This window comes from Symsagittifera roscoffensis, chromosome 4, assembly GCF_963678635.1.
Source record: "Symsagittifera roscoffensis chromosome 4, txSymRosc1.1, whole genome shotgun sequence".
In the NCBI taxonomy this organism is placed as follows: Eukaryota; Metazoa; Xenacoelomorpha; order Acoela; family Convolutidae; genus Symsagittifera; species Symsagittifera roscoffensis.
The window spans coordinates 39,872,362-39,899,141 of record NC_087065.1 but is presented as its reverse complement, the minus strand read 5'-3'; the positions used below and the strand labels follow the sequence as shown (position 1 = coordinate 39,899,141).

Genomic DNA, 26,780 nt, shown 5'->3' with positions numbered 1-26,780 from the left:
CCGGATGGAGTAATAATTTTTTCATGAAATTTTGAGTAGAAAAAAGTGATCATAATTGAGGGGAGAGTGCGAGGTCAAGCTCTCAATCATTTAGCAGCGAACATGCAAAATGCTTGATATCCTGCTGCTTAAACCCGTACAAGTGAGCTAGAATCGAATAAAAACCTAAACATCTTTTCTGATATCACTTTTGAAATTTACTCCCTTCAAACCGAGGTAAGTTTCTTTTATGTCCAATCATCTTTTATAACTAATCCTCGCAAAATCAACTTGTTTCAAACTCAAATCATCCAGCTATCTTTTATTTTTTTTTTCATCAATCATTTTTGAAAGGCAAGGCGGGATTGTTCCGACTTATTTCCGTTTTGAAATAAATTTTTAATTAATCACATTTGACTTTCCGTTTCTGTGACCACCAGGACATTTAGTTATTTCCGAATTTGTACTGTTTCATACCAAATTGAAACTGTTTGTGTGGTTTTTGGCTTCTGGGTTGATTCTCCAATGTTATGTTTTGTTTGTCTAGGGACCCCTCTTGGACTATAAGGAATCCTTGTCATCTCAAACTGAATTTCAGCATAAACCACTACCAATAAAACACCAATTCAATACACGATGTCATAATTTTCCTTATATCTCCCACCTTTTTCTATTTTTTATTTATATTTGCTGTTTTGCTCAGCCGCTTTTGTATCAACAAAGCCACTTTTCAAAATATGTCACTTTCATCGACCGTTTTAAACAATACTTCGGACCATATGGTGTAGTGTAGAGTTATTCGATCTTCGTTATGACGTATTTATGTTTTTATTCTACCATTTACCATGGCTTGTTTGAAATATGTCCGGCCCCTTTTTAAATAGGCGAAAGAAGGGGATTTAAAATCGAATATAGAAGCTCTCTTAAATTTTGCCCTGTAGGGTATTTGAAAATACGTCGCTGTTTTCTTAAATTTTAGACACTAGTAGCAAGTGCGTTTTGATACTGAATAACATTTACTAACGCGGGGATGAGTTTATTTGTTCAAAAAATCCGTATTTTGACCACCTTTTGACCCTATTTTCATGCGGATATTTTTCCTCAAATTGAGCTCAAATTGTTTACTTAAATATCACTAAGATAACAAAATGTGTATTTTGCAATAGAATAATAACTATCCAGTTGAAAAGGAGGAGAACCTTTTTTCTACCTCTTCTGAAAATGGTCTGCCTCGTTTAGATAGATCCGGGCTAATATTTTAAATATCGGAATTGCTTTTTGGGTGAACTTGCAAAAACTTCTTAGTCGCCAATGCAACTCTCTTGTACTTCCTTTATAAATTTATCATTTCATGATAGAAATCATTATCTTCAAATGAAAAAGTTATTGAATGAAGCAATAAAGCCCGGGGCGTCAGGAGTCTTGATGCAAACTTTCTTTCCAATAAACAGCTATTTTAGTCCAACACTGAATAAAGAAAAATCCGCCAGACAAGTGTTACGTATTCAATCAAATATCGACAAGAATCAAAAACGTCAGTTTTTGTTTTAAAAATTTTGAACTAGTTTGTTTTTTAAGCCATTTACCTTCCTATGTGACCGCTACGGTAATTCCTTATTAGTTATCATTTTTGAGTGATTTTCCCAAATTAATCTCCTTTTTAAAATTGGATTACGGTGTTAGTTGATTAGCTGTTATGGTCTTGTGCCACTATGTTACTTTAGTATCGATTTTCATATTCCAATAATAATTGGTAAAGTTGAGCTAAAAGGTATATGAGAATAAAAAAGCGTGAATACAAATGTTGTCTGCTGTTCTTCTTCTCCGCCCTTGTCGTCCTTAGCTCTTTTTACTTTTTACCTGTTCATGATTATGTTCACACATCATTTCCGGTCGGCAGTTGGAAAAGCTGTGCACTGTCCCCCAGAATTACTTCCTAAAAGCTCAAAACTCCATTAATTCTTCCCACGAATTCTTATCACACTGTTAAAGCCGTATGCACTAACTAAAATAACCACTGCTAAACGCCACCTACTCTTACAATGGTTTACCTCAGTCGTCGTTCCCTCGATAACGAGGCTTACATCAATTTTTACTGTATACTTGGTTTTCAACTGAACTCCACCTAACTGATCTAATTAGTACCATTTACGCAGACAATGTCTGATAAGGCTAAAGGAAGTGTTAACCAAACGAACAATAAATTGCCTCCAACATACGAACAATACCAGCAACAAATAAAAATGGCTTCACAAAACATTCAAAGTTACGGCCAAAGGTCAATTGAGTCCAATTTTGAGAATCACCAGGAATTTCAGAATGTCCAAGGGTTTCAGAATCGCCAAGAATCCCAGAATCTTCAGGAGTTTGAAGATCACGAGGAGTGTCAGAATCACCAGGAGTTCCAGAATCGTCAGGGGTTTGAAGGTCACCAGGAGCTGCTGAAACATTCCGCAGCTTCTCGAACTTCATCTTTTGTTGATAGTTCTAGCGCTCAATCCCCATTACACTCTCCGTCTATCCTTTCTTCGTCTCTCCTCGATTACAACCCCTACTTTTTCACCCCCATTAACAACGAGATTCGGTTCGAAGGAGATTTTAATTTTGTTCACACTCAAGAGGCGCGACCACAACGTACACCGGCGGGGCGCGCTGTCAGAGGCGGCGCTGTTGCTGCTTCATCCAGATCCCGTGCACCCGGGGAACAAAAGTCGGTATCTAGGTCGACAAGATGTCGCCGATCTCGTAAGTTAATAAAAAGAAAAAGGACTACAAACTGCTTTTCATTCGATGATTAGGTAAATTGATTCATATGTTTCTTATTACTCAAAGGTTTCATTTGACTCAGTTTCTCATAGCTTTATGGATCTAAAAGTTTTCTAACATATTGAACCCGTTGTTTCGTGTAGATTTTTTTCTGAATACTTATGAAACTCATTAGCAACGATTCAATCAAACATTTTTTACGCTGCTGGAAAAACTGAGGACCTATAGTAAAATTTGGCATTTTCTGACCTGGAATCATAATAGAAAGACCTTGAAAGTTATTAGTGGTACTTGCTTAGAGGTCATTTCAACTATTTTGCTGCTGCTGTCGGTTGCTGTAACATTGCTTAAGCATTGTGTGAAAATTTGGGAAAACAGCTCTTTGAACAGAGAAAATGAAGTGTAAAAGTTATTTTTGCATTTAATTTCGCATTTGAAATAATTTTGCTTTTATTTCAAATGTTTTGTTTGTATGATAAAACGAATACAATTTGAAATGTTAAACGCGATTTTTTTTTCAATTGGATTGGTTTTAAGAAACATGAAGAAAACAAAATTTAGTTTGATTTTCATTAAAATTAAAATCGTGCATTTTATTAAACAAAATCGGACCCAAACATTTATCCTGAAACCGATCCTTCTTGGATTTTTCTAGTCAATAAAAATTTACGCCGGAACTATCGCATCAGTTGCTGACAAAGTTATATAAAAGTGAGCCTCTTGAATAGTCCAACAAAATTTATAGAAAATTAATCTCAAAAAATAAACAAATTGTTATTGAAATGTTTTTAAATAAAAAATTGGTGTTTCTTAGAAGAAAAATGACACTTTTCACTTATTTAGCAAAAGTAAATAATTTAAACAAGTTTTAGAAGATTATATCCGTCTTTGTTGGAATATATGCATAAGTGGTTCGTTTTGACATATTTTTGTCAGCAATTGATCCGATTGTTCATAAATTTGTTTGCTGTCAAATTTTTCGACGTAACGAAACATTCCGCAGCTTCGTATGTAAGAAGGTCTAGTAAGAAGACCGAAACGTTTTTCATGGCTCAGTTTGTCAGCATTGCAGTTAATGTACCAATCGGACGATGCAAATCAAAAATTAAATACAAAAAATAGAAAAAAGAAAAAAGAGCCCAAAAAGGAAATGGAAAAACTGAAAGAGAACTTATAAGTTTTGTTCATTTTGTCCGGATAGTTTAAATTAGCACTGAATAACAAATTTTACAAATTTTTTTGATAGATTTTATCCGTGTCTTTTTTTTAAACAAATATATTTTTAAGATTTTTCAGCTACGCTTTTGTTTATATGTCATCAAGCAAGTCATCTTATGATGCATGGGTGTTAAGAGTCTATGTAAGCACTCATGATTATTGTCATCTAACCAAATTTTCTATTAATTTATTTCTATTTGATTCAAACGACTCGATATGTTTTTGAAAAATTGGTTTTTACAGGCGTCGAGCAAAGCTGGTTTGAAAGATTTATTTTTAGCACCAATTTTAGGCAAACAAGGCCAGCTAGTGAGCAGTGAACAAAGTTAATTAGATTGCAAAAATTGAGCTTAAAATGTGGAAACTGAGGTAGCAAAAAAAAATCAATTTAAAAACTTCATTGGCCCGAGCCTTGCGCCATTTGTATAGGAACTTGCTACGGTTGTTTGGCCTAATATCTTACAAAGTTTTTTTGTTCAATCTTTCATTTCGCTTTTAACTGTTATTAAAAACAGAAAGAAATATTCAAAAAGAATTCAATCTTATATTTGAACTTAGTTTTCTAGTTGAGGTTAATCTGAATCCGCTGACAGTCCACAATTTTATGTAGTTCAAGGCTAAAGTTTTGTTAACTTGATATGATTACTTATATGATTTCCGATTATTGAAAACTGAAAAACTGACTTGAAACCACCGAGTTTTTTTAAATTCCAATTCTGATAATAAGAAAAAATTTTCAGCCCTTTTTGCAAAAATTTTGCTCAATCGCTAATAAATATTCTCAGTATTAGAAATTTATTCGCTTGCCCAAACTTTAAACGACAAAAATGTTTTAAACTGATTTTATTGATTAAAATTTATGCATGCTTCATGAGTAGCCAGATGAGACTAAGTTATGCGCTTTTTTTGTTTCAAATATAGGAAAGATTTGAAATCAAAAAAGGTTTTAATACCTTTCTCTCATCTAGTCCCTCATCAAATTTTCATTAAAGTGTTTTAATACACGCAAAAAAGTTTGATATTGAACGCAGGGCTCTAAATTGTTGCACGGTGCTTTTATTTTGGTCATCGACCAAAGCTTTTTTGTAAAATTGTCCTATAGTTTGTTTTTTTTTACAATAAATTTTTTGCCCTCAAAAAGTGGTCATTGCTTAAAGCATTGAAGCATATTGAGTGAAGTACCGGCGACTTTTTTACCTTGGTTTTAAGGATGAAAAAAATATGCTTAAACTGACCCGTATATAGTTTTGGATGGTGCCTTTTCCTGTTTAGATTTGAAAAAACTTATAATTGCTTGACGATGCAGTAACTTTTCAGTTAGAACTTGGTCATAAAATTGAAATAATGAGGAATAAAGCTGTCAAGTTGCCCTAAATTACAAAAAGAATGCCTTGGAAACAAGACACATGATCCGATTTCGGATCTGTACCGCACAGAGATGACTGCCGCCTTAGCCGTTTGATTTATTCATGAAGCCGAGATTTCTTCTCGCAAAATGATCACAAATGTCAAATATAGAACTTTGGGAGCATTTAATTCCAAAAAAGTCGCTGTGTTAGAAAAAAAAAACTTTTTAAGAGCCTAATTGTTGTGATAAACTTATTCAATAGTTTCAGAGACAGAGATGTCTAACGCAAATCAACCAATTGGAAATGATGAACAGCTTGAGGTATCCGAGGAAGCAAATCTACCGAACCTGAGATACCAAGATCAGACTCCGATACCAAAATCATTATCAAACCCGAAGAGACCAAATGAAGTTATGAGTCCATTAAACGAGCAAGAAAGTAAGAAGCAGAGTATTGACATAGAAGAAGCTGTCGAAAATGCCATCAACACAGCACTCCCAAAAATTCTAGAAAAACTAAAACTTGATTTGAAGAACGAATTGCAGACAGTCATAGGAAATGCAATAAGAGCCGAATGCGCAAACCTTAAGAAAGAAATCTGCGAAGAGCTTAACGACGAAATGAAAAACAGCGAACTCAGAAGTACCTTAAGGACCCTGTGCGAGACTGAACAGCAGGAAACATACAACAGACGTGACAATATTCGAGTACTGGGAATAAACGAAACTAGTAGAGAGCAGCCTGAAGAGACAATCAAGAAGATTATATCCATCTCTAAGGAGATTAATGCAAAGGTAGAGGAAGGCGACATTTCAATTGCTCATCGATTACCAGCCAAAAATGTAGCAGCCCGCCCTATCATTGTGAAGTTCTCCAGGCGCATAGCCAAAGTGGAAATTATGAGGAAAAAAAAAACCTTGCGAGACAAGCCCACCACTGAAAATGTTAAAGTATTTGAAGACATCACCAGAGCACGAGTGAAGTTTCTGAAGCTTATGAAAACTGACAAGCGCATCGCATCAACATGGACCAGAGAGGGCATGATTTTATACACTCTCCAAAATAATGATCAAGTGTATAGATATCAAAATATTTTCCATGCTGCATCAGATCTTGGTTACAGTTACAATGACACCATGAATTGTTTTCGTGACTGATAATGTGAATCCCTCAATTGTGCTTAATAATGAATTATCCCAAATTACCTGTTATAATAATCAATCTGGTCATAAAGCGGATTTCTTTAATTTTTCTGTGCTACACCTAAATATCATGTCTTTAAAACCACACTATGAAAAATTGGAAGCACTTATTTTAAGTCTTGAGTCTCCACCTGATATAATTTGTTTAAGCGAAACATGGCTAAATGAAACAGATGAAGGTAAAATTTACCTGATAAATGGTTATAACCAATGCCTTATGCAAAATCGAAATGGCATGAGAGGAGGAGGAGTGATGGTTCAGGTACATAAAAACTGTAATTTACTGAAACAACGAGATGTCACATTTGAAGAGGCTTTATTCGCGGAGGTCGAAAAAAACAATTACAAATTAAAAATAGCCGTCATCTACAATCCACCAAGAATAAACAAGTTACTCTTTACTGACAAACTTGAACAGTTTCTTGAAGATAATAGCACACATTCTGACCCTTTCATTGTATGTGGCGATTTCAATATAAATACACTGCAAGAAAATCAACTCACCATTAATTACCTGAACGCTATAAACTCGAATGGGTTTGAGTATTTTGCATCAGAACCTACTCGTGTATCATTAACAACATCAACTTGTTTAGATCACTTCATCTATCAAAATATTGCAAATCCCAATTCCACGGTGTTAGAACAAGAAACTATATCAGACCACTATCCAATCCTCTTAGATTGGTCAATAAAGCAATGTAAAAAAGATATATCGATAACATTCCGTGATACATCTTTTCTGAGGAAGGCTTCAAAATGTAGAGAATTTGAAAATGAATTACAGCGTGTGTTAAGTGAACAGGAAGAAATTCTCATGGGTACCGAAGATCCCAGTGAGTCTTTTAATTTATTCAAATGTATCTTTGAAAATGTCCTAGACAAATTCGCTCCGCTAAAGGCAATTTCACCAAGAAGCAAAACTCAGCCACCATGGTTCAACAATGATCTTAAAAATCTGCGAAATAAGCGCAATGCAGCCCATCGAAGATGGAAAAATAATCCTGAAAATCCAGAAACCCTAGTGAATTTTAAAAAACAAAGACAAAAGTTTGAAAACGCCGTTAAATGCAAGAAAAGAACACATTACATGAATAAATTTAGACATTGCATTGGAGACTCAAGACAAACATATAAGTTACTCAATGAATTAAATTGTAAGAACTTAGCCCAATCAAATATTCCTGTTCTAGATTCATGCCTTCAAGTCCAAGAAAATCCATCTAATAAAGATATTGCTGACAAATTCAATGATTTCTTCACTAACATTGGAGAGAATTTGAAAAAAGAGTTGCCTAAAATAGATCCACCATGCTTACCCAAATTAAATCACTCCATGTTTCTTTTTAAGGTAACAGAACCAGAAATACACCAAATCATCTCTCAATTGGACGATAAATCGACATCTGGGGATGATTACGTCAGTAACTTAATTGTCAAATCTTCTAAAAATGCTGTTGCTCCTTTATTAACAATACTTATTAATGCGTCTTTTTCTAAAGGTGTTTTCCCTTCCGAACTTCGTAAAGCCAAAATTGTTCCAATCCACAAAGAAAAATCGCGGCGAGATGAAAACAACTATCGGCTAATTTCTTTACTAATAGTTTGGAGCAAAATCTATGAACGCGCAATGCACAACAGATTATATTCTTACTTTGAAAATTTATCCCTTTTATACAACAAACAATTCGGCTTTAGAACCAAACATAGTACAATAGATGCAGTAGCTGAATTGACAGAAAATCTAAGAATGAGAAGTCATACAAATGAAATTTATAGTTTTTTCTTGGATCTTAGGAAAGCCTTTGATACTCTCGATCATCAAATACTACTAAATAAACTGGAATCTTATGGTATAAGAGGAAATTGTAACCGGTGGTTTCAGACCTACTTATTTGAACGGACTCAACGAGTTTTAGTAAATGGACAATTCTCTGATTGGAAGAAAATAACATGCGGTGTTCCTCAAGGCTCGATACTGGGACCTTTGCTTTTCCTAATTTACGTAAATGACCTTCCATCAGCATGCAAATCAGTTGAAGTAACACTGTTTGCAGATGACACCAACCTGACGGCAATTGGTTGCCAAATAACTCAAATTAGAGAAGATATTGGCAAGCTGGATCGTTGGCTTCTCGCCAACAAGTTAATAGTTAATAGTGATAAAACAAATCAAATGAATATAAAAAGTGCTTCCAATTATCGCTTCAAGCTTAATTCTTCTAACATTATACTAAAACCCGTATGCAAATATCTAGGAATTTATATAGATTGTAAGTTATCTTATCAAACTCATATTAATAATGTTAAAATGAGACTCGGTAAACAATGTGGTATTATATCAAAACTGAGGCATTACGTGCCGCTTTCACAATTACTAGAATACTACAGAAGTAATGTTGTTCCTATAATACAATACGGAATTCTGATTTACGGTTGCTGCAGTCGAAGTTCACTGGAGTGTTTATTTCTTTTACAAAAGAAAATAATTAAATTTATGTTCTTTCGAAAGAAAATGTACTCCTGTAATGACATTTTTCTTAAATACAATTTTCTATCGGTTTTCGAATTGCATGTATACGAATTGCTCAAATTTGTTCTGCGCTCAATTAATTCCTTTCATTCAGAGAGTTTCCTTAACAATTTGTTTGTTTTTAATAATCGGCAGAGACAAACAAGAAACTCAAAATACAATTTACTATTAGAACCTCTTTGCAAGAAAAGATTTGAACGTTTTTCTATCCGATATCGTGCTTGCAAGCTTTTTAACTTATTGAGACTGCAAAATATAATTCCTGAAAATATTGAAAGTTTTTCTGAGACAAAAGTAAAAGTGTTTTACCATAATTTCAAAAATACATTTTTGTTGCAAAACGACGAACTAACAAAACTTATCTACGATTTGTAGTACTTTTTCCCTTTTTCCTTTTTTCTTTAAAATGATTATCGTTGGTTAAATGCTACCAGGCAACTGCTCTAGCTTCCGATTCTCGTGCTAAAATATGAAGCTCTAAATCCTTGTAGTTTAGGAGATATGGCCATTTTTACGATTTTTCGAAAAATATTAAACACTTAGTAAAAAAAAAAAAAAAAAAAAGGAGGAAGAAAAAAAAAAAAAAAAAAATTATTTTTCTTAAAAATTATTTAAAACTCACCTGCGACCGTGAACCTGGTTGTCTTAAGTTAAAGTTGATGGGCTCTTTCAGTAACGCCAACAAAAAATTTTAACTTACGGAAGTAAACCTACTTCAAAACTTTTTTTTTTTTTTTTTTTTTTTTTTTTTTTTTTTTTCAAATTTCGTTTTTTTTTTTTTTTTCATTAAATATTAGTGTTAAATCTTTATGTTTGAACAACTTAAGGGTAGACCCTGGAGGACCTTTAGGTCCCGTTGTCTATCCTCTCTAAGTCGCATCATTTAACTTAAATTATAAATATATTCAATGTTGTATTTAATGCTGACTAGAGAAATAAATTCTTTCTTTCTTTCTTTCTTTAAAATTTTGACAAAGACAAGTTTCTTTTAACAACCGCAATTTTAAATCAAGTAATATAAAAAAAGTGTAGTCAACTAGAGTGAAACTTAAAGAAAAGAGGCACCAAATGTTTCAATCTCAGACTAGATATTTCGGTCTCAAAGAACGTCCGTTCTGAATTCGCACCAACAATAGTGAAAGTGAGATTAAAAAGACAGGTCACTATTTGGGATAGAATAGAATAATTGTATATGGCTACAGTTTAGTTGCACCTGCGTAGAAATCATTAAATTTTTTATGATTGCTAAATTATTCAGAGCTGTTTCCTTAAATACAACATAACACTTCTTTACAGCCTCCTATGTATTATCTGCATACCATCGAGAGAAAAAAAAAGAAAAATATCCTTTTTCACGTAATGTCACAAGAAAACTAGAGCACAATGGGGAAAATAATGTGATGTGAAATAGCACCATAATAATTTCCTTTTTTAGTAGTTACGCCATATTTGTTTAGTTTTTTTTTACTTTTGTCCCTCTATTGATTGAACGTATTTCGATCTACCATTTCCTCAATTAGTGCACTTTCTCCAATATGTCAATTTGGTAAGTATTTTTGGGAACTTCAAACATTTTTCAAAACAAATTAATTCACTTAAATAAATCATCTAAGCGTACCCTTCCAAACTGCCGATGTAAGATCTAAAACTAGTTCGTTTTATATAATTGCGATCGACTGAAGTATTCTGACTGAAATTTGGACCATTTCACTTTTCAAAGTAGACTTTTCAAAAAAAAAATTGAAACTCGGAAAATGCAGTGATACTGCTGCTAGAAAGTATCACTTTTCGTAGAAAAAGTATGATGTTTTCCTCATATTATCTTTTGTTAATTGTTCCAGCTGACTGATTGTTTTTACGTGTTTATTTTGTTTGTTTACAGGTAGTGTCTGGGGTCTGGGATTTGGGAGTGAAAAAGACGCCCTAAGATTTCTCAGCTGCTGCACGGTAAGACAACTCATCCCCCCCTCATTCATCCCCTGCCCGAACAAGCTCTATGTATCTTGATTGTTGCATCGCACGAAAGTATTTTTCTTCAGATTACCCCTCCCCTCTGTGTCAAATATTTATCTGTTTATTAAAAACGTGGTACTTTTTATATAAATTTCCAGATTCAACTTGTTTTTGCTTCATTCCTAGCCAGTTCGATTTTGAACTAGAGAATCAAATTGAGCTAAGTGAAGAACAAAGTAGCCTGCATTTAGAATATTTTCAGCCTCCCAATTTCGTGCCCTCTAGAAACAACCCGCCTCTTCAACCCGCATCGCACCAAAGTAACCAACAAAAGCACCACGAAAAACAGACATGTTCAAACCCCTCAAGTAACAAAAAATCTTCTACTCCATCTGCAGACCGGCCTAAAAGCGTGTCAAATATGGAACACTTTTCGACCACGTCACACCAACAACAACACAACTCACAAAAGGCTAATATGAACCAACATCGACCGCATATTGTGCCGGTTCAAAAACCTCTTTCCCGCCCAATTACCGACGCTGTATCTTCAAAACGACCTGCCGGAATGTCTCCTGTTATGGGATCTTCGCCAAGTGGCCCGACGCAGCCTTCGACTCCAATGAAAGTCGCAGGAGGTCGGCAACACAACAACAAAGATGTGCACCAAGTTCATATCACGCCATCAGGTCACCACGGATACACGACTGCTGTTCGGGTGCCAGACGAGAGTCAGTACTCTAGTATCACAGTTGTCCCGGGCTCATCACAAACAAAGCGACCTTTAATGAACCGGTGCGGTGCTCGGGTGAACATGCAACTTTTGGACCAAGAAGCAGCATTGAAGTGTAATATACCTGATGAGAAGCTTCTTTCTGCACTCGGATTAAAATACACAAGTGACATCACAGAACCAGCGCCGCCTACTAGTGTAATACCTCAACAGCAGCAGCAGTTTGCCAGAAACCAAAATAATGGCCAGAAATTTGCTCAAAGTGAAAACACAAAAGCACAAAACATGAAAACACAAAAGCAGCAGGTGATTCCGGCTCCGATACCTCCTCGATCCAGAAATGTGAACCAGCAGGGATTTTATGAAAACACTGGTGACGCACTCTATTCCGAAATATTCACCGTGCATCAATATGGCCATAAATTTACTATACGACCCAATGAGATCCCGCGTGAAGTAAGTTCCGAAGATTCGTCTCCGACCGAGTCAGTGCTGATGTCGCCCGACATCCACGACTTGATGACTCATACCAGTCAGGCACCTGACAACTGCCAAGACTTCGGTGGGATACCAACATTACTAGAAACTGATTTGGAGGAAATCGGAGAAGCTGATAGCCCTTCAGATGATGATTTCGAGTTTCAGAAGACGTTGTTTTTCCCGACCACTCGAAGATGTCGTCTGTCACAAGCAGATATGAATGAGTTTGACCCACTTAGATGTCACAATGGTGACAAAGAGAAAAACAAAACTGAGGAGGAATTGTCGCCAGGTGTTGCGGCGTTACCTTCGTCCGTTACTTTCGAGGAGATTTCAATTAAGACCAATCAGAGAAGCTCTGTTTTGAGTCAGACTGACAGTGGTTTTGATGGTGAGTCCAGTATTGAAAAATTGATTTCAAAAATCAAGCAATTTCCTTGCCACTATCCCTGATAACTGCTCATAAGTTTTCGTCAGAAAAAAATTAGTCCACTGATTTTGGTGAAAACTGTCTAATTGTTCCGACAATTGAAAGCGTTGAGGAACTTTGTACTCGGGTGTGATTTATTTTTTTTTGTTTTCAACGCAAAATTAGGCAAAGTTAGGTAAATTATTTTCCACGCAAAATAATTTAAAAGTTCCCATAAAAATCCCAATGACGAGAAAAACCGATTTAAAATTTTTTTTTCGTCTAATTTCGACCGAATAAAGTGATGATCACTTGTTAAATTGGTCGTTTAGGCTAAAAAAAATTTATAGGGAAAATATTTTGGAAGTTATATTTGGCACTTCATTGGCAAGAAATTTATATAATTTTTAAACATTTTGTTCAAAAAACAATAAAAATTTCAATTTTTTTTTTGAAAATTTTATCATTTTTTGTTTGTTGTTCTTTTTTTTGAAGACCTTATTAGGCGATTATGCTAACTTACTTAATTTTTTACGCGTGTGTATAGTTTTATCATCACAAAACGTACAAAAACGACGCTAATTTAAAAAATTTAATTATTTGCGAACTTTTATTTGTAGTTTTAATGAATATGGTCGGAACATTCTTCACTCTGTGCTTCTTGCACAGGAACCGGCTATTTTTGTTTTGATTTGCAATTGTACCTGTAGAAAAAGTATAAACTTCGCTCACTTTTCAGGGGAATTTTCGAACCGTTTAGCAAACTTACACTAAAACCTTTAGGTGAAAATTGTCATTTAAGTTCTATCAATTTGTTTCATCAAATGTAACAGTTCATGTTTTAGGAAACTGTGCTGGAAGTGCAACATCTGAACAGAGCGTTCGCAATTCTGACCAATCGGAGGGTGCCGTTGCTGTGACCCTCATGCAACAACAACAACAACAACAACAACAACAACAACAACAACAACAACAACAACAACATGCAGTTGTGGGGGTTTCCATGACGAACTCAGCGTCTACCCCCTCCCCCGTCAATCTACCAAATCCTAGGTAGGTTTCAAAAACTACAAGACAGATACGAGTACTTCTTGACAAGAGTGTAGTTAAAATTAGTTAGTTGTTGAAGAGAAAAACACTTATCGTGGTTTAATTTTTCAGGTATAAAAAGTACTAACCACCATTAATTAATATGATGAGTTTGCACGACTGCAATCTTTTAGTTTTAATCCAAGCGTGACTTATCCGAAGTTGAAAGTGTACACCTCACTAAAACGATCCGTCGGAACAATCAGTAGCGTATACATTGCTGAATGCGACAAAACTGACTTGAACTTTCAACAAAACCATGCAGACAATGTTTTTGAGATTCTGTTAGTTTCAGAGCAAAAAGTATTTTCAATCTGCTTTTAACTTCAATAAGTGTCCATCAATGATCTTTTTGACACGAATTTTCTAACAGTTGCGCGAGGCGTATATGCTTTAAGTTTTCTTTAAATTCGCCCACCATTTCGCAGAAATCTAACTATGCCCTTCAGAGGACGAAGATAAATTATGAACTTCTTATTTTTTAAAGCAATAAAAACTAAGGAACATGATCAAGGAACCAATTAGAGGAAAAATTGTCTACCAATCCAGAAAAATCTAATACGGTAATAAGACTGATAGTATCATGAGAAAGCCCCAAATCTTCCGACCACGAGTTTTGATAAACTTATTTATTTTAAAATTTGATATTGAATTTTCAATTAAAAGTTACGGGTCCTCGCCCAACAGCCATAAACAGTTCACGTTGCGCATTTAGTATCATAGATAAAAAATTAAAAGCGCATATGAATTAGGCAAGGATTATAGTATCAAATGGCAAATTTGAAAACCCCCAGAATTTTATCAAACATGATTGCACGTTAAAACATCTTTTTGAATTTGAACGCAGGGAGTAAATATCTATGTTAAGCAAGGTTCAAAAATGTTCAATGAAACCTTTATTGCCGAAATTGATTACGCAACAAGTCGAAAACAGATTGTTTTACGTAAACGGACGTAACATTGCTTGTTTTCGTTCATCTTCTTTGCTGTTTTGTATTCCGGGAATCAATAACTAGAGCGCAGTATTGCTCAAAATTGCTCCAAAAAAGTCAATTTTTCGCATGCAACGAACTTTACTGAATCTGGAAAAGTTTGTGAAATTCACAATTAAATAAGAAATGTTTATAGTGAAACTGCGCTCTTGCGGAATCCGCAACTGTAAGCGCAATTCGCAATTTGTAGGCGAAATTCGTTAATTGTAAGCGAAATCCGCAGAATCCACAACATGTAAGCGGAATCTGCTGCATCTGCTTACATTTGCGGCATACGTTTACATTTGCGGAATTCGGAACACCTAGCTATATTCGCTTTTTGCGGAGTCAGCGACAAAACTAATGCGCCGACAAAGTTTACATTACAAGTATTTGAGCGCGGAATCCACAACAATTTTGAACATTGTGAATGGAATCCATATAAAGCTTGAATAAAATTTAAAGACTTGTCTCTGAATTTCAGCGACCTAGCGACACCAATATCAGCCCCTATATAGTGCACAGTTTAGCCTCGTAATGAAAAACAACCCAGAAAACAAACTTCGTTACTTTATATGAGAATTGGAAAAAACATCGATCTGCGTTTTTTATGATCTGCGTTTTGTCGGATCTGTGTACCGATATCCGCCAGCTCATACAGATCTAGTCTCTAAAGCTACAAGGACGAACATGTGCATCCACTTATCAATAAAACTGAGAGCTTAAGCACATTATTAAATGTGTGGTTGCAACTTGCTCTTGCAGACAATCTTATCTATTGTGGAGCTAGTTGATCTGATAATAAATGAGTTTTAACCTTGAGTACTTGATTCTTTTTGTGGGAAGAGAGCACAAAAAAAAATAAAAAAAAACATCAAAATTTTTTATCATTGGAGAACTTTATCAAGAGGACAATCAACTCCACATTACCTCAAGAGCAGTTAAAATTTTAGGATTTTTGCCCTGATGATACGACCAGCCTTGTTGTTCCGGCTTTCGAAAAAAGTGTTTTTAAGGTGACTTTTGAAATGTTTTTTTTTCACGCACATTTCTGCTAAATATCTATCTATTTTTGACGGAATTTTTTTATTATAGAGTATAAAAAAGTTTAAAAAAATAACTTTGTCTTGAGCTCAAATTAAAAAAACAAATTTCAGCTGCGACAATTTTCATAATTCTATAGTGCTGTGACTTTTCTTCATAAATAGATAGGGCTATGAAGTTACATCCCTTTGTGCATTTTTGAGATTTTTATAAATATTTTATAAATAAATAAAAAATATTTTTTATTATTTTTTTAAAATTAAATTATCACGAAAGTTGAATCTTAATTTACTTGACGCAACATAGACTACCGCCGGAACAATTAAGGCCTTGTTTTGATATGAGCAGTCTTGTGGCTGCTTCACTTCATACTTTACACATTGAGTGGGTGTTAAATTTTCAATAAAAATTTATAAAAGAGTCATTTTTCCCCAATTTTTATTGAAACTTTTTCCGGTTTCATATTTTTTGAAAGTTGGAAAAGTTTTTGAAAAATTAATTTCTGGGTTTTAAGGGGCAGACAGAACAATCAGCGTTTTGCCCTAATGTGAGCAGTATTTTTGTTTCATGTGAGTTCGTAAAATTTTTTGATGCTGGAATAATCAATGCTTAGTAGCTTCAGTGTTAATTTGCCTATATTTATTCGCCACATCGCGAAGGGATTCCCCCAAGTATGCACACATTTCGCCCTTTGCTAGGTGTTGATAGAATAAACCATCAAATAAGGAATCAAATAAAGAATATTTGTCCAGGGTCTGAGATTGTTCAGCATAAGTAATTTTGAGCTCTCTTGACCAAACCCCGCCTCTTATTAACACATTTGCTCAAAACTGAATCTAATACTTTCAATGTACAGCTAAAAAATGGTCCAGTAAAATTTTTTATTCATGCAGGTTTTAGGAATTCAATTGATAAATATACTTTTTTTCATCAGTTTGATTGACCAAACTACGAAGTGCTAAAAGTGTTGTTGCTGGTTATCTGCAAATTTCTAACGCTTTTCATCGAACACGCAAAATTCCAATTTTGAGCACATATTTTTCTTCAGCATGGTTCAAACTTCACTATCACTATTAAGAGTGAACGTGCAAGGGTACTTGGTTAGAAGTATGGTTCCTTTACGAATCTCGCTTACAAGTATGGTCCCGTAAGGTAGTTTCTGATTTTTATTAGGTAGTTTATAGGGCGATGGATTTTATAATACGGTTATATTACGTATAATCTTTTTGCAGTTTCTAAGTTTTGTCAACGAATTGATGCATTTCATAGTTTTTAATTGTAGAAAACTTTAAAACCTTCGTAATAAATCCATCAAAAATGTTTTTGAGACTAAATTAGACAGAGGCTGACAGAAAAATTTGATTGGAGATTGAATCCGAATTCGTTTCTACTACAAATTTAAATTTTTTTTAGCTACAATCACTCATTCGCGCATTTTGCACCTGATTTATTGCCCTTTCTAAAAAAAATAACACAAAATTTTAGACTATAAAAAAAAATATTTTTTTTTATTATTACCATGGCAATCAACAAGGGGTGTTGAAATTGGGTATCAGATTTTATTCACCGTTAAAAGCTTTGTTCATAGAGTGGTAAATTTGAAAAAATGCTAATTTTTCTTACGTAGATAAATGTGGTACACTTAATGCTATGCAACATGTTCCTCTATCCCCTAAATAGGTTTGGTTAGTAATATATGGTCCATACAAGTTTTTGTAAGGTGATTTTTTGCCAAAACTTGCGGATGATTTTCAGCTGATTAATTGTCGACTTTAAGACTGTCGGGTTAATTTTTTATTATTCTTGTTTTTTTTTATTTCTGTTCATTTCCTAAGTCAATCTATTTAAAAAAGCTTGACATTAACATCACCGACCTTCATTTTAAAAAATTCAATTTTGAATTTCACAAAAAAAACTGTTTTCGGGCGGGGGGTATGCGTTCTTTTTAAAAAAATTCGAAAGTTTTGACGACCTTTTTTTAGGTTTTTAGTTCGACCAAATTGATTTTCCGAGCTCTCCTAAGCACTAAAAAGATACTGTTTTGGCAGTTTTTGGGAACTTTTTGTAAAATTTTGACAAAAAATTGCGGTTTTTTTTGGCGCGCTCCCCCTCAAACTTAGTATATATTGGCGCCAAAGGCGCCTTTAGAAAAACTTTAGGGTCGGTCGGCCAAAAACGGTTTTCTTAAAAAGTACCAAAGGGGGGACCGCCAACCTAAATCCGTCCCTGCAATTTCCTTGGTATAATTTTTTGATTCGTTTTTGTATCAAATGATTTTATATTTTGATTTAAAAGCCTATATGTTTTTTACGAATAACTATTCTCACAAAAAAATTTAAATCTAGAATGACATAAATGTTATCATATCATTTTTACAAAAATAAACTTTTTAATAAGTTCTGATCATAATTCATTATTTTTAAATTTTTTTTGTCATGTGTTCTAATACACTTATTGCTTATCTTTGATTTTAGTGAGGTCGCGGTCCTGATTTAATTTAATTTACAGTTTGTAAATAATGCTTACGTTTTTTCTTTTCACCCGGCTATTTTTTTTGGTAGATTCTTGCCCAACGGCTTGTGTTGAGTTTTTGTCCCAGTTTTTTTGCCTCTGTTTTTGCAGTTTAAGCTCTCAGATCTCTCAATAATGATAATTATTGTTTCAAATTGATCCAAAAGTAATGATTCATTGAGCTCTTCAGAAAACGTGCAACAACAAAATCTAAAAATTTATTGTAATTTTTTTGTATTTACAAGTCCCATTTTATCTGAATCTACTTATGATGTCGGTTTAGTTTCATCGGCACACCTTTTTTTGACAGCTCAGGTTTTTCTATCGTTGACGAATGCTTTATCTGAAGCGTCAAATAGTGAACGTTTTAAATTTTGCATAGTTTTTGTTTCTCTCTTGCTTGGGTTTTTTGATTTAAGAAGTGTAATCATTACCGCTCTAAATTTTTGACCTTTTTTGCACTCTACGGGCGTCGACTCAAGTTTGTTTGCGTAGTTACCACAAATGCTGATGTTTAAAGTTTGTTTGCGTAGTTTTTTTGATAATGCTTATTTAATGCTGGCATTTATCTTTGCGACCTGGCATTTATCTTTGCGAAATGTGTTTGGTTTGACACAAACATGAATAATTTTGGTTATGTTTTATCTGCAATTTTTCTAAGGACGCCGTTTACCAATCGTTCTTTATCAATGAAGCCATTTGAACTCACAATTAAAAAAAATTAATTACAGGGGGCGGAACTAGGTTTTTTTTGGGGCGGGGGTAGAAGCGGATTCGTTGACCACTTTTTTAAGTTCAGCAATATTTGTTTTTTAACTTTTCAAATTGACTTTAAAGACCCAGTTTTAACAATTTTCTTAGCCGCAATCAAATAAAAATAACAGAAAGACATTCTGAGCTATTTTTTTGGGATATTTTACGACCAAATTGGCTTTTTTGTTTTCTGTTTTTAATTATCTTCTTGCAAATTTGCTTGCACTACAAAAAAATTTGGCAAAGAAGGTTTTTCTTAGGGATTTGGAAGATCACTTGCTATCTTCGAGAAAATTCGAACCTTTTTATTGATATGGAAAATCTCTTGCTTCTCTTGAGAAAATCCAAGATTGGATTCTGGACATAGCGATTTTCACGCGAAGAGCTAAAGCCAAGTACGAACGAATTACACTGTTTGTTAGTTTTGCCTTCGAATTTGATTGGCTTTTGCCTTTTCCTTCACAAAACACTGTGTTTGATCTTAAATATTATTTCTCAATTGAAACTTAATTTTCAAGAGACAATTTTGAAAGAATGAGTTTATGTTTGTTCATTGACTTTTTGGTGTCACGGAACAACTCATGTTTCAATATTTTCTCATTTCGATATCAAAATCTAACAAGTCTTGCTCAAATTTGAAAAAAAATTATGTTAGTTTTTGTTTGCAGTTTGACTTCAGAATTTAAAACTTCTGCTGACCGAGTTCTGATTGAGTTTTTGATCGATTATGTTGAATACTTTCCCAGTGAAACAATACCTTGCTTGCTTGATTGAATTCTTTCTCTTTCTGATTTCAATCCAAATAAAATCTTGATCGAACGCAATTGGCGTAAAAAGTTCAAAGCACACGTGCAATGCTGAGTGACTGATATAAGTTAGAGCTAAAAAAAAGTTCACCTTTTGGAAGAAACTTTTTTCAGTTCGCACGCGTTAGTTTAGTCACTTACCATTGCAAATTGGCTCTGCAAATTAAATACCAATTGCGTGCTAGCAGACTTTTATTGGGATTGAAGTGGGAATGAGAGAGAATTCGATCAAGCAAGCAAATTATTGCTTAATTGGGACATAATCTATCAAAAACTCTATCAGAAATTGGTCAACAAAATTCAAACCGCAAACAAAAATTAACATGAAATTATCCAGATTTGAGCAATACTTTATTGATTTTGATATTAGAACGAAAAAAGACTGAAACATGAATTATACCGCGACACTGAACAGTCAATGAACAAATATAACCTTTTTTCGAATTGCATTGAACAAAGATTATGCAGTTATTTTGAATTAACATAAAATGGTCTCTCAAAAACAAGGTTTCAATGGAAAGACAAGATTTTAATTAAGACATAGTTTTTTTGTGAACAAAAATGCAAAAGGCAATCAGATTCAAAGACAAAACTAACAAAAAGTTGGATTCGTTCGTAGTTCGCTTTAACTCTTCGCGTGAAAATTGCCATTTACGGAAGCAAGTGGATCTAAGATTTTCTATAGAGAAGCGAGAGACTATCCAAATTACTGAAAACACTTGAATTGTCTCAAAGGGAGCAAAAAATCTTGCAAATCATTAGAAAAATTGTATTTAACTTTTTTTTTGCACCGCAATCAAGTTTTTTTTAAATATATCCAAAAATAAGCTTTTTTGAGCCTTTTTGTCGCGTCTTTTGGCGCGCGCTTCCCATTATAATTTAATTAATATTGATCCTTTTAATTTTTTTGAGTCGGTCAGCCAAAAATGGGTTTCCTAAAATAGTAACAAGGTGTTCGGCAGGTGGTTTATTCCCTAATGTTGAAAAAGTGCTTTCCACCGTCGACAATTTGAGGACACTGGGCGTCCGCTCTGCTTTTATTGTTTTGATACTGAGTTTATTCATGTAGATGCTAATCAAATCTGGTTTATTCTATGCTGATCCTTTCTGTTTGTTGTTTGACTTCAGAAGTTGAAATTGATTTTGGCTTATTTCCATTATTCTCTACGATCAATTACGTTGATTAATACAGTGCTGATTTAAATTATCCGGACGAAACGAACAAAACTTGAATTTTCAAACGCGTTTTTCTCAAATTGGGTTGAGATTAGACAAAAAGTGAAGAGGACAAAAGTTGCTTAGGATTTCGCCAGAATTAATATGGTGCCATTTTTTCTCCGAAATTCTCAACAAAATTTTTACCCCAAAAATGGGTCATTTTGGCTTTTTTCAATTAATCAAGAATTACGCTGAAACTACTTTGTTAATTGATAAAAAAATTATATCACAGGAAGCCTTTTACGCAGCTCAACAAAGTTTAAGAAGGGTTAAATCTCCAAAAACCAGTATAAGAGAAAAAGTTTTCACTTGATAGTCAATAAATGTGATTTTTACTATAAAACCCAGAATTTTTGATTAAAATTAAATTTTAAACAATTTGCGCAAACTTTTGAAGATTTAACTCTTCTTAAACTTTGTTGAGCTGCGTAAAAGGCTTCCTGTGATATAATTTTTTTATCAATTAACATAGTAGTTTCAGCGTAATTCTTGATTAATTGAAAAAAGCCAAAATGACCCATTTTTGGGGTAAAAGTTTTGTTGAGAATTTCGGAGAAAAAATGGCACCATATTAATTCTGGCGAAATTCTAAGCAACTTTTGTCCTCTTCACTTTTTGTCTAATCTCAACCCAATTTGAGAAAAACGCATTTGAAAATTCAAGTTTTGTTCGTTTTGTCCGGATAATTTAAATCAGCACTGTATACGAATTAATCATCATTTTGCTTGCTTGATTGTTTTTTCTCTTATATCGATTTCAAATCCAATAAAAATCAGCTCGTTTGGCATGTGAGATGCATATCTGAAAAATCAACTTTAGGTTTTTTCAGATTTCTTTTTTCAGATTGCACGTGTTGTTTCAGTGTGCTCTGCATGTTACATACGAATTGCATACGAGCTGTTATTGTTCCGACTTTCGATACGAAAGTAACGGAATAATTGTGCTCGGGGTGGGTTTTTTTTTCTTCAGACAAATTTCGACTTTTCAACTAGCCATTTTTGACGGAGTTTTTTTACATCATGCGAAAGGTATTGTTGTCCTGAGCTCAAATTTGAAAAAATATTTCACCTGTGATCATTTTTCGTAAAGTTACGGGGGTTTAAAGATTGCCATTTTGGCCAATTTGGGACAATTAACGCGCGATATATTTCGCGCTATTAACGCGTAAGCGGAGAGTTAATCCGTCTTAGAAATTGTTCGTTCCAAATTGGTTAGAAGAAGCTTATGTGCCATAATTGGTTTGTTGCAAGGAGCGAAATCTATCCTTCTGTAGTTTATATGGCGTGTGGGGGGGATGATTTTCATTTAAAAATTTCAAAAATTAGAATTTTTTTTTATTTTGTTTTATTTCATTAAATTTTTTAATGTTATTACAGCTCTATAAACCTTAAAACGCAGTCGGAACATTCAGGGCTTCGCCCTGATACGAGCAGTCTTGTTTAGAGTTTGAAATCAGAATGAAATAGGATACACCAGTGGCCAAAAATAAGCGCTAATTCAATTTTTAATCTCTAAAATGCCTGTTTCCAATGTCCTTATTGCACAATATTCACATCAATTTTGATCAAATTTTAAAAGAGAACAAAAAAATATCATAGCAGCCTTCTATGAAATTATCAGTATTTGGGTTAAAAGATTATTCAAAATAATCCGGGTAGGAAAATGTCATATTTCTTCGTCTGCACTAGGTTTTTCAGTCCGCTGGAAAATGTACAAAGCAGCCAAGTTTAATAAACTTTTCACACTGATTAATTTGATTTTCTCGCTGAGAATGTTTCATGTCGCATCAAAAACTTTATTTAATTCGCTTTTTCGAGAAAGAGTTCAATACACTTCAAAACTTAGTTTGGATGAGGAAACCTGGCATTTTCAGACCCCCCGGGTTGCCTTGATAGGTCTTTGAAGCCAAATAATGATAATTTCATAGACGGTAGATCTGATAATTTGCTTTTGGTCTTTGTAATCTATTCAATCCGCGTGAAAAACTAAGAAACAGCAGAGTTTAGTAAACTTTTCATTCTGATTAATTTAATTTTCTCGCTGAGAATGTTTCACGTCATATGAAAATCTATTTTACTTCACTTATTTGAGAAAGTGTTCAATACAATGTAAAACTTAGTTTAAACGAGGAAACCTGGCATTTTCAGACCAGCGTTGCCTTGATAAGTCTTGAAACCAAAAAATGATAATTTCATAGATCGTAGATCTGATCATTTGCTTAAGGTCTATGTAAAGTTTTTGCTAAAATTGAATTAAATATTGTCCAAATGGAGATTGAAAACAGGCGTTGGAGAGTAAAAATTTAAATTTGCAATACTTTTGTCTACTTGCGTAGAAGCATGAAATCTACAGTGACATCAAATAATTAATGGACGAACTTAGATTGTTTTTTTTTTGTAATAAGTAAACATAACTCAATTTTTTTGATGTAATATAACGCGATTTATTTATTTTCAATGCATTCTTCCTCATCTCGTCTTTTTGATGCATTGTCTTCAAAATTAATTCAGCAAATACTCAGTGAAGCTGAAAATCAGCAGCTTTAAATTTGTATCTTTTCTCTAATATTTAAGGTACAATTTTTAAACCTTGTTTCAAAATTCTTGAAAAAATTGAAGAACCTATGCTTAGAGAGGTAGGATAGCCTTTCATAGGTCCTCTGCGAATCCCAGAAACCCCAATTATTGTGCTGGGTTATTGATGATTTTCGAAAACTGTCGAGTTCCCATGATGGCAATATCTATGTTTTCCTGTGTCAGTCTTGCTGTTCTTCTTTGTATAGACTTCCCCGAATTAAGGTTTTCAGAGAGGCCAACGTCTCTGTGTAATTTGTAATTTCGACGAACAGATCTAGCAGGAGTGGGCCTACACTGTTTCGATTTGATCGAAATCCAAGCTTCAACGACTGAACTGTCTCGATACACTTGGTAGACACGAAGACTGAAAGAACCTTTAACTCAGTGTGTTGTCAAAGCGGTGATGTCCCATTTGTACCAACGTTCATTTGTACCAAAATGAAAAATCAGTCAAAGCATTGGTAAAAGGAAACATCTCAAGTGTCCAAACACGTTCAGATTAAGTTCAACACTTTCAACGCGTTTTTCAGCAACGAGATTTTAATGGTACATCTATTTTTAGAAAATTTCATTCTAAAATTTAATTAGAGCTAAGCGTAACTTTGAGAAAAGAGAAGTGAAAATCAGTATCTGGTAAATGATACATTTTAAAAATGGCTTCGAAGTGATGCAGTAGGGTTTAATTCTTTTTGTTTCTGGGGAATTGCTTGGAGTTAGTGTTTCATTATTGGTTTGCTTCTTACAGATTAAGTGGTTTGTATAGCAGTAATTTTAGGTATATTTGCAAGCATAGAAAATGCAAAAAAAACTTGCACCACTTGGTCATTAACTGAACACGGAATAGGCTTTAACTTTTTTGATGCTAGTATTTTTTGGCGATTGATTACTTAAGGTTTTGCTCCATTCCGCAATTCAATCAAAAAGTTATTGGTTTTTGAGTTATTTTTTTTATCTGATGTATCAAGGTGAGAGTATTCAATGTCTAAATCTCAAAAATTGGTCGGAGGCTTAACAGCTTGAGTATTTGTACTTCTAGTGTAGATGAAAAACCTACACAAATGTTTGATATTTTTTATCCGAGACCCGAGCGACAGAAATGAGAGCTGTTTTTGAGCCCTCATTCAATAGATATATGTTGCTAAAATAGAAAAATTGTTCACCATTTTCAATTTACGCAGTTTTTGTACCTAAGACAAAACTTTAAATTCTTGGTTGAAAATTTATTTTGCCCCCACGCATTTAATATTACTTGTAAAATTTTGCTAAAAACGACCAATTATTATCAGAGTTGTTGTGTGAATTAATTATGCTATTACAAAAATATTCAGTGTTTCTATTCATTATATTTTCATTACATATTCACATTCTTTTGTTTTAAATTATTTTGAATTTTTTTAAATTTTGAATATTTTTCTTAAATGTTTAATTATTAGTAAGTATTATAATCAAAGCAATTATTTAATAAAAATTAAACCCTGATTAAATACGTGAATCATAAAATTTCGCAGAGTAGCAGAAACCACAGTGACACAAATATGAACTTTTTGTGCAATTTGCAAAGTAAGCAGTTGAATTTTTTTGTTGAATGACAGAAACATTATAATTGGTTTTCTTTTAATACCAAATAATTCATTGATGAAGTTATTTTTTCAAAAGCGACTGAATAAATTTTCGAGCTTCAAAGTTTTAGTCCGAACCATTTTTTAAGAAAAAAACTTTTTTTCCATTTTTTTTGCATATGTGGTTTTACAGTTTTCAAAAAAAGCTTAGTTTTGAAAAAATGCAAATTTCAATTTGAATTTTTTAAATAGCTTGTTTTACGAGGGAGCAGAAAAAACGATTTTTTTTACAATTTGACAAAAATTTAATACCCTGTCACAATCAGAAAAAAAAGTTTCCAGAAAAACCAGTTGCAATTTTTTTGAAATGAAAAAGTTTGTACCGAAAACTCTCATCTCACTTTGGTGGGGCAAGCAATCTTGCCAAGTGCTTAAACAAACTTATCTTTGCTCCTCTGTGAAACAAGCTGTTTTGTAGCTAATGAAAAATTGGCATTCTTCTTAGCTAATACAAATTGAATTCTTCTTGGACAACGAAGCTAAATGAAAGGAAATATTATAAACTTCCTTTTTCGACCACATTTTTTTCACTCACTTCACTTCAGCTCGTAAAAAATTTCAGCTCGTAAAAATTATTCTTTATAATCTACAAAAACGTTTTTGGACCAATTATTTTGCTCAAGGTCATCGACATTGTCAACAATTTAGTAGTATTAACTACAAAAAAACGAGTGAATAATTTTTGTTCAGAAGGAATTACGTTTTTTACGGTTGAAAACTTTAAAACCGCAAAAATATTCGTGAACAACGTTTTTGGCTGCAAATTTGTTGAACTATTCTGAATTGCTATAAAATGTGTTAACTTTAGCTCGCATCATAATATGAAATTTAACAAAAAACTTTATAGTTGATGCTATATTGTTGGCAGTTTTATTTTTGGTCAACGAAGCTGAGTGAAAGTAATTATTATAAAGTTGCTTTTTTGACGTCGAATTTTTTTCACGCATTTCAGCTCGTAAAAACCGAGTCAAAAATATTTTTTATAACCTAAAAGCACCCTTTTGGCCAATAATTTTGCTCAACGACATCGACATTGTCATTAAATTGGTATCAATTATAAAACAACGAGTGAATACTTTTTGTTCAGCAGAAATTACGCTTTAACGGTTGAAAACCTGAAACCGCAAAAATTTGCGTGAACAACGTTTTTCACTGCAGATTCGCTTAATTTTCTTGAATTTCTACAAACCGTGTCATATTTTACAAACCGTGTCATACAGTATCAAATAGCTCGCATCATATTTTAAAAATTATTATAGAATATATTAGTTGATGTTAAATTGTTGGCAATTTTCTTTTTGGTAAACGAAGCTGAGTGAAATTAATTATTATAAAGTTGCTTTTTTGACGTCGTATTTTTTTTTCACGCATTTCAGCTCGTAAAATATTCTTTATAACCTAAAAGCACGTTTTTTGTCCAATTGTTTTGCTCAAGATCTTCGATATTGTCAACAGTTTGGTATTAACTATAAAACAAAAGTGAACACTTTTTCTTCAGCAAAAATTACGTTTTAACGGTTGAAAACCTTGACACCGCAAAAATATACATGAACAACGTTTTTTGCTGCAGA

The 26,780-nt window shown here is 33.5% G+C and overlaps 1 protein-coding gene across 3 annotated transcripts in view; it reads left to right on the top strand.

The window, feature by feature from the left end:
* The first annotated feature begins 350 nt into the window (after window positions 1–350).
* LOC134844633 (protein still life, isoform SIF type 1-like) overlaps window positions 351–26,780 on the top strand; it is a 55,671-nt gene continuing 29,241 nt past the window's right edge. Inside the window, exons 1-4 of one of the 3 annotated variants that reach the window (XM_063861412.1) lie at window positions 351–2,724; window positions 10,930–10,994; window positions 11,263–12,604; window positions 13,468–13,675. In XM_063861412.1, the coding sequence (XP_063717482.1) occupies window positions 2,139–2,724; window positions 10,930–10,994; window positions 11,263–12,604; window positions 13,468–13,675 (2,201 nt within the window). In that variant the 5' untranslated portion in view covers window positions 351–2,138. Of the gene's footprint in view, window positions 2,725–10,550; window positions 10,594–10,821; window positions 10,847–10,929; window positions 10,995–11,262; window positions 12,605–13,467; window positions 13,676–26,780 lie in introns of those variants that run through there. The other 2 variants (XM_063861413.1, XM_063861414.1) reach the window with 2 other exon arrangements.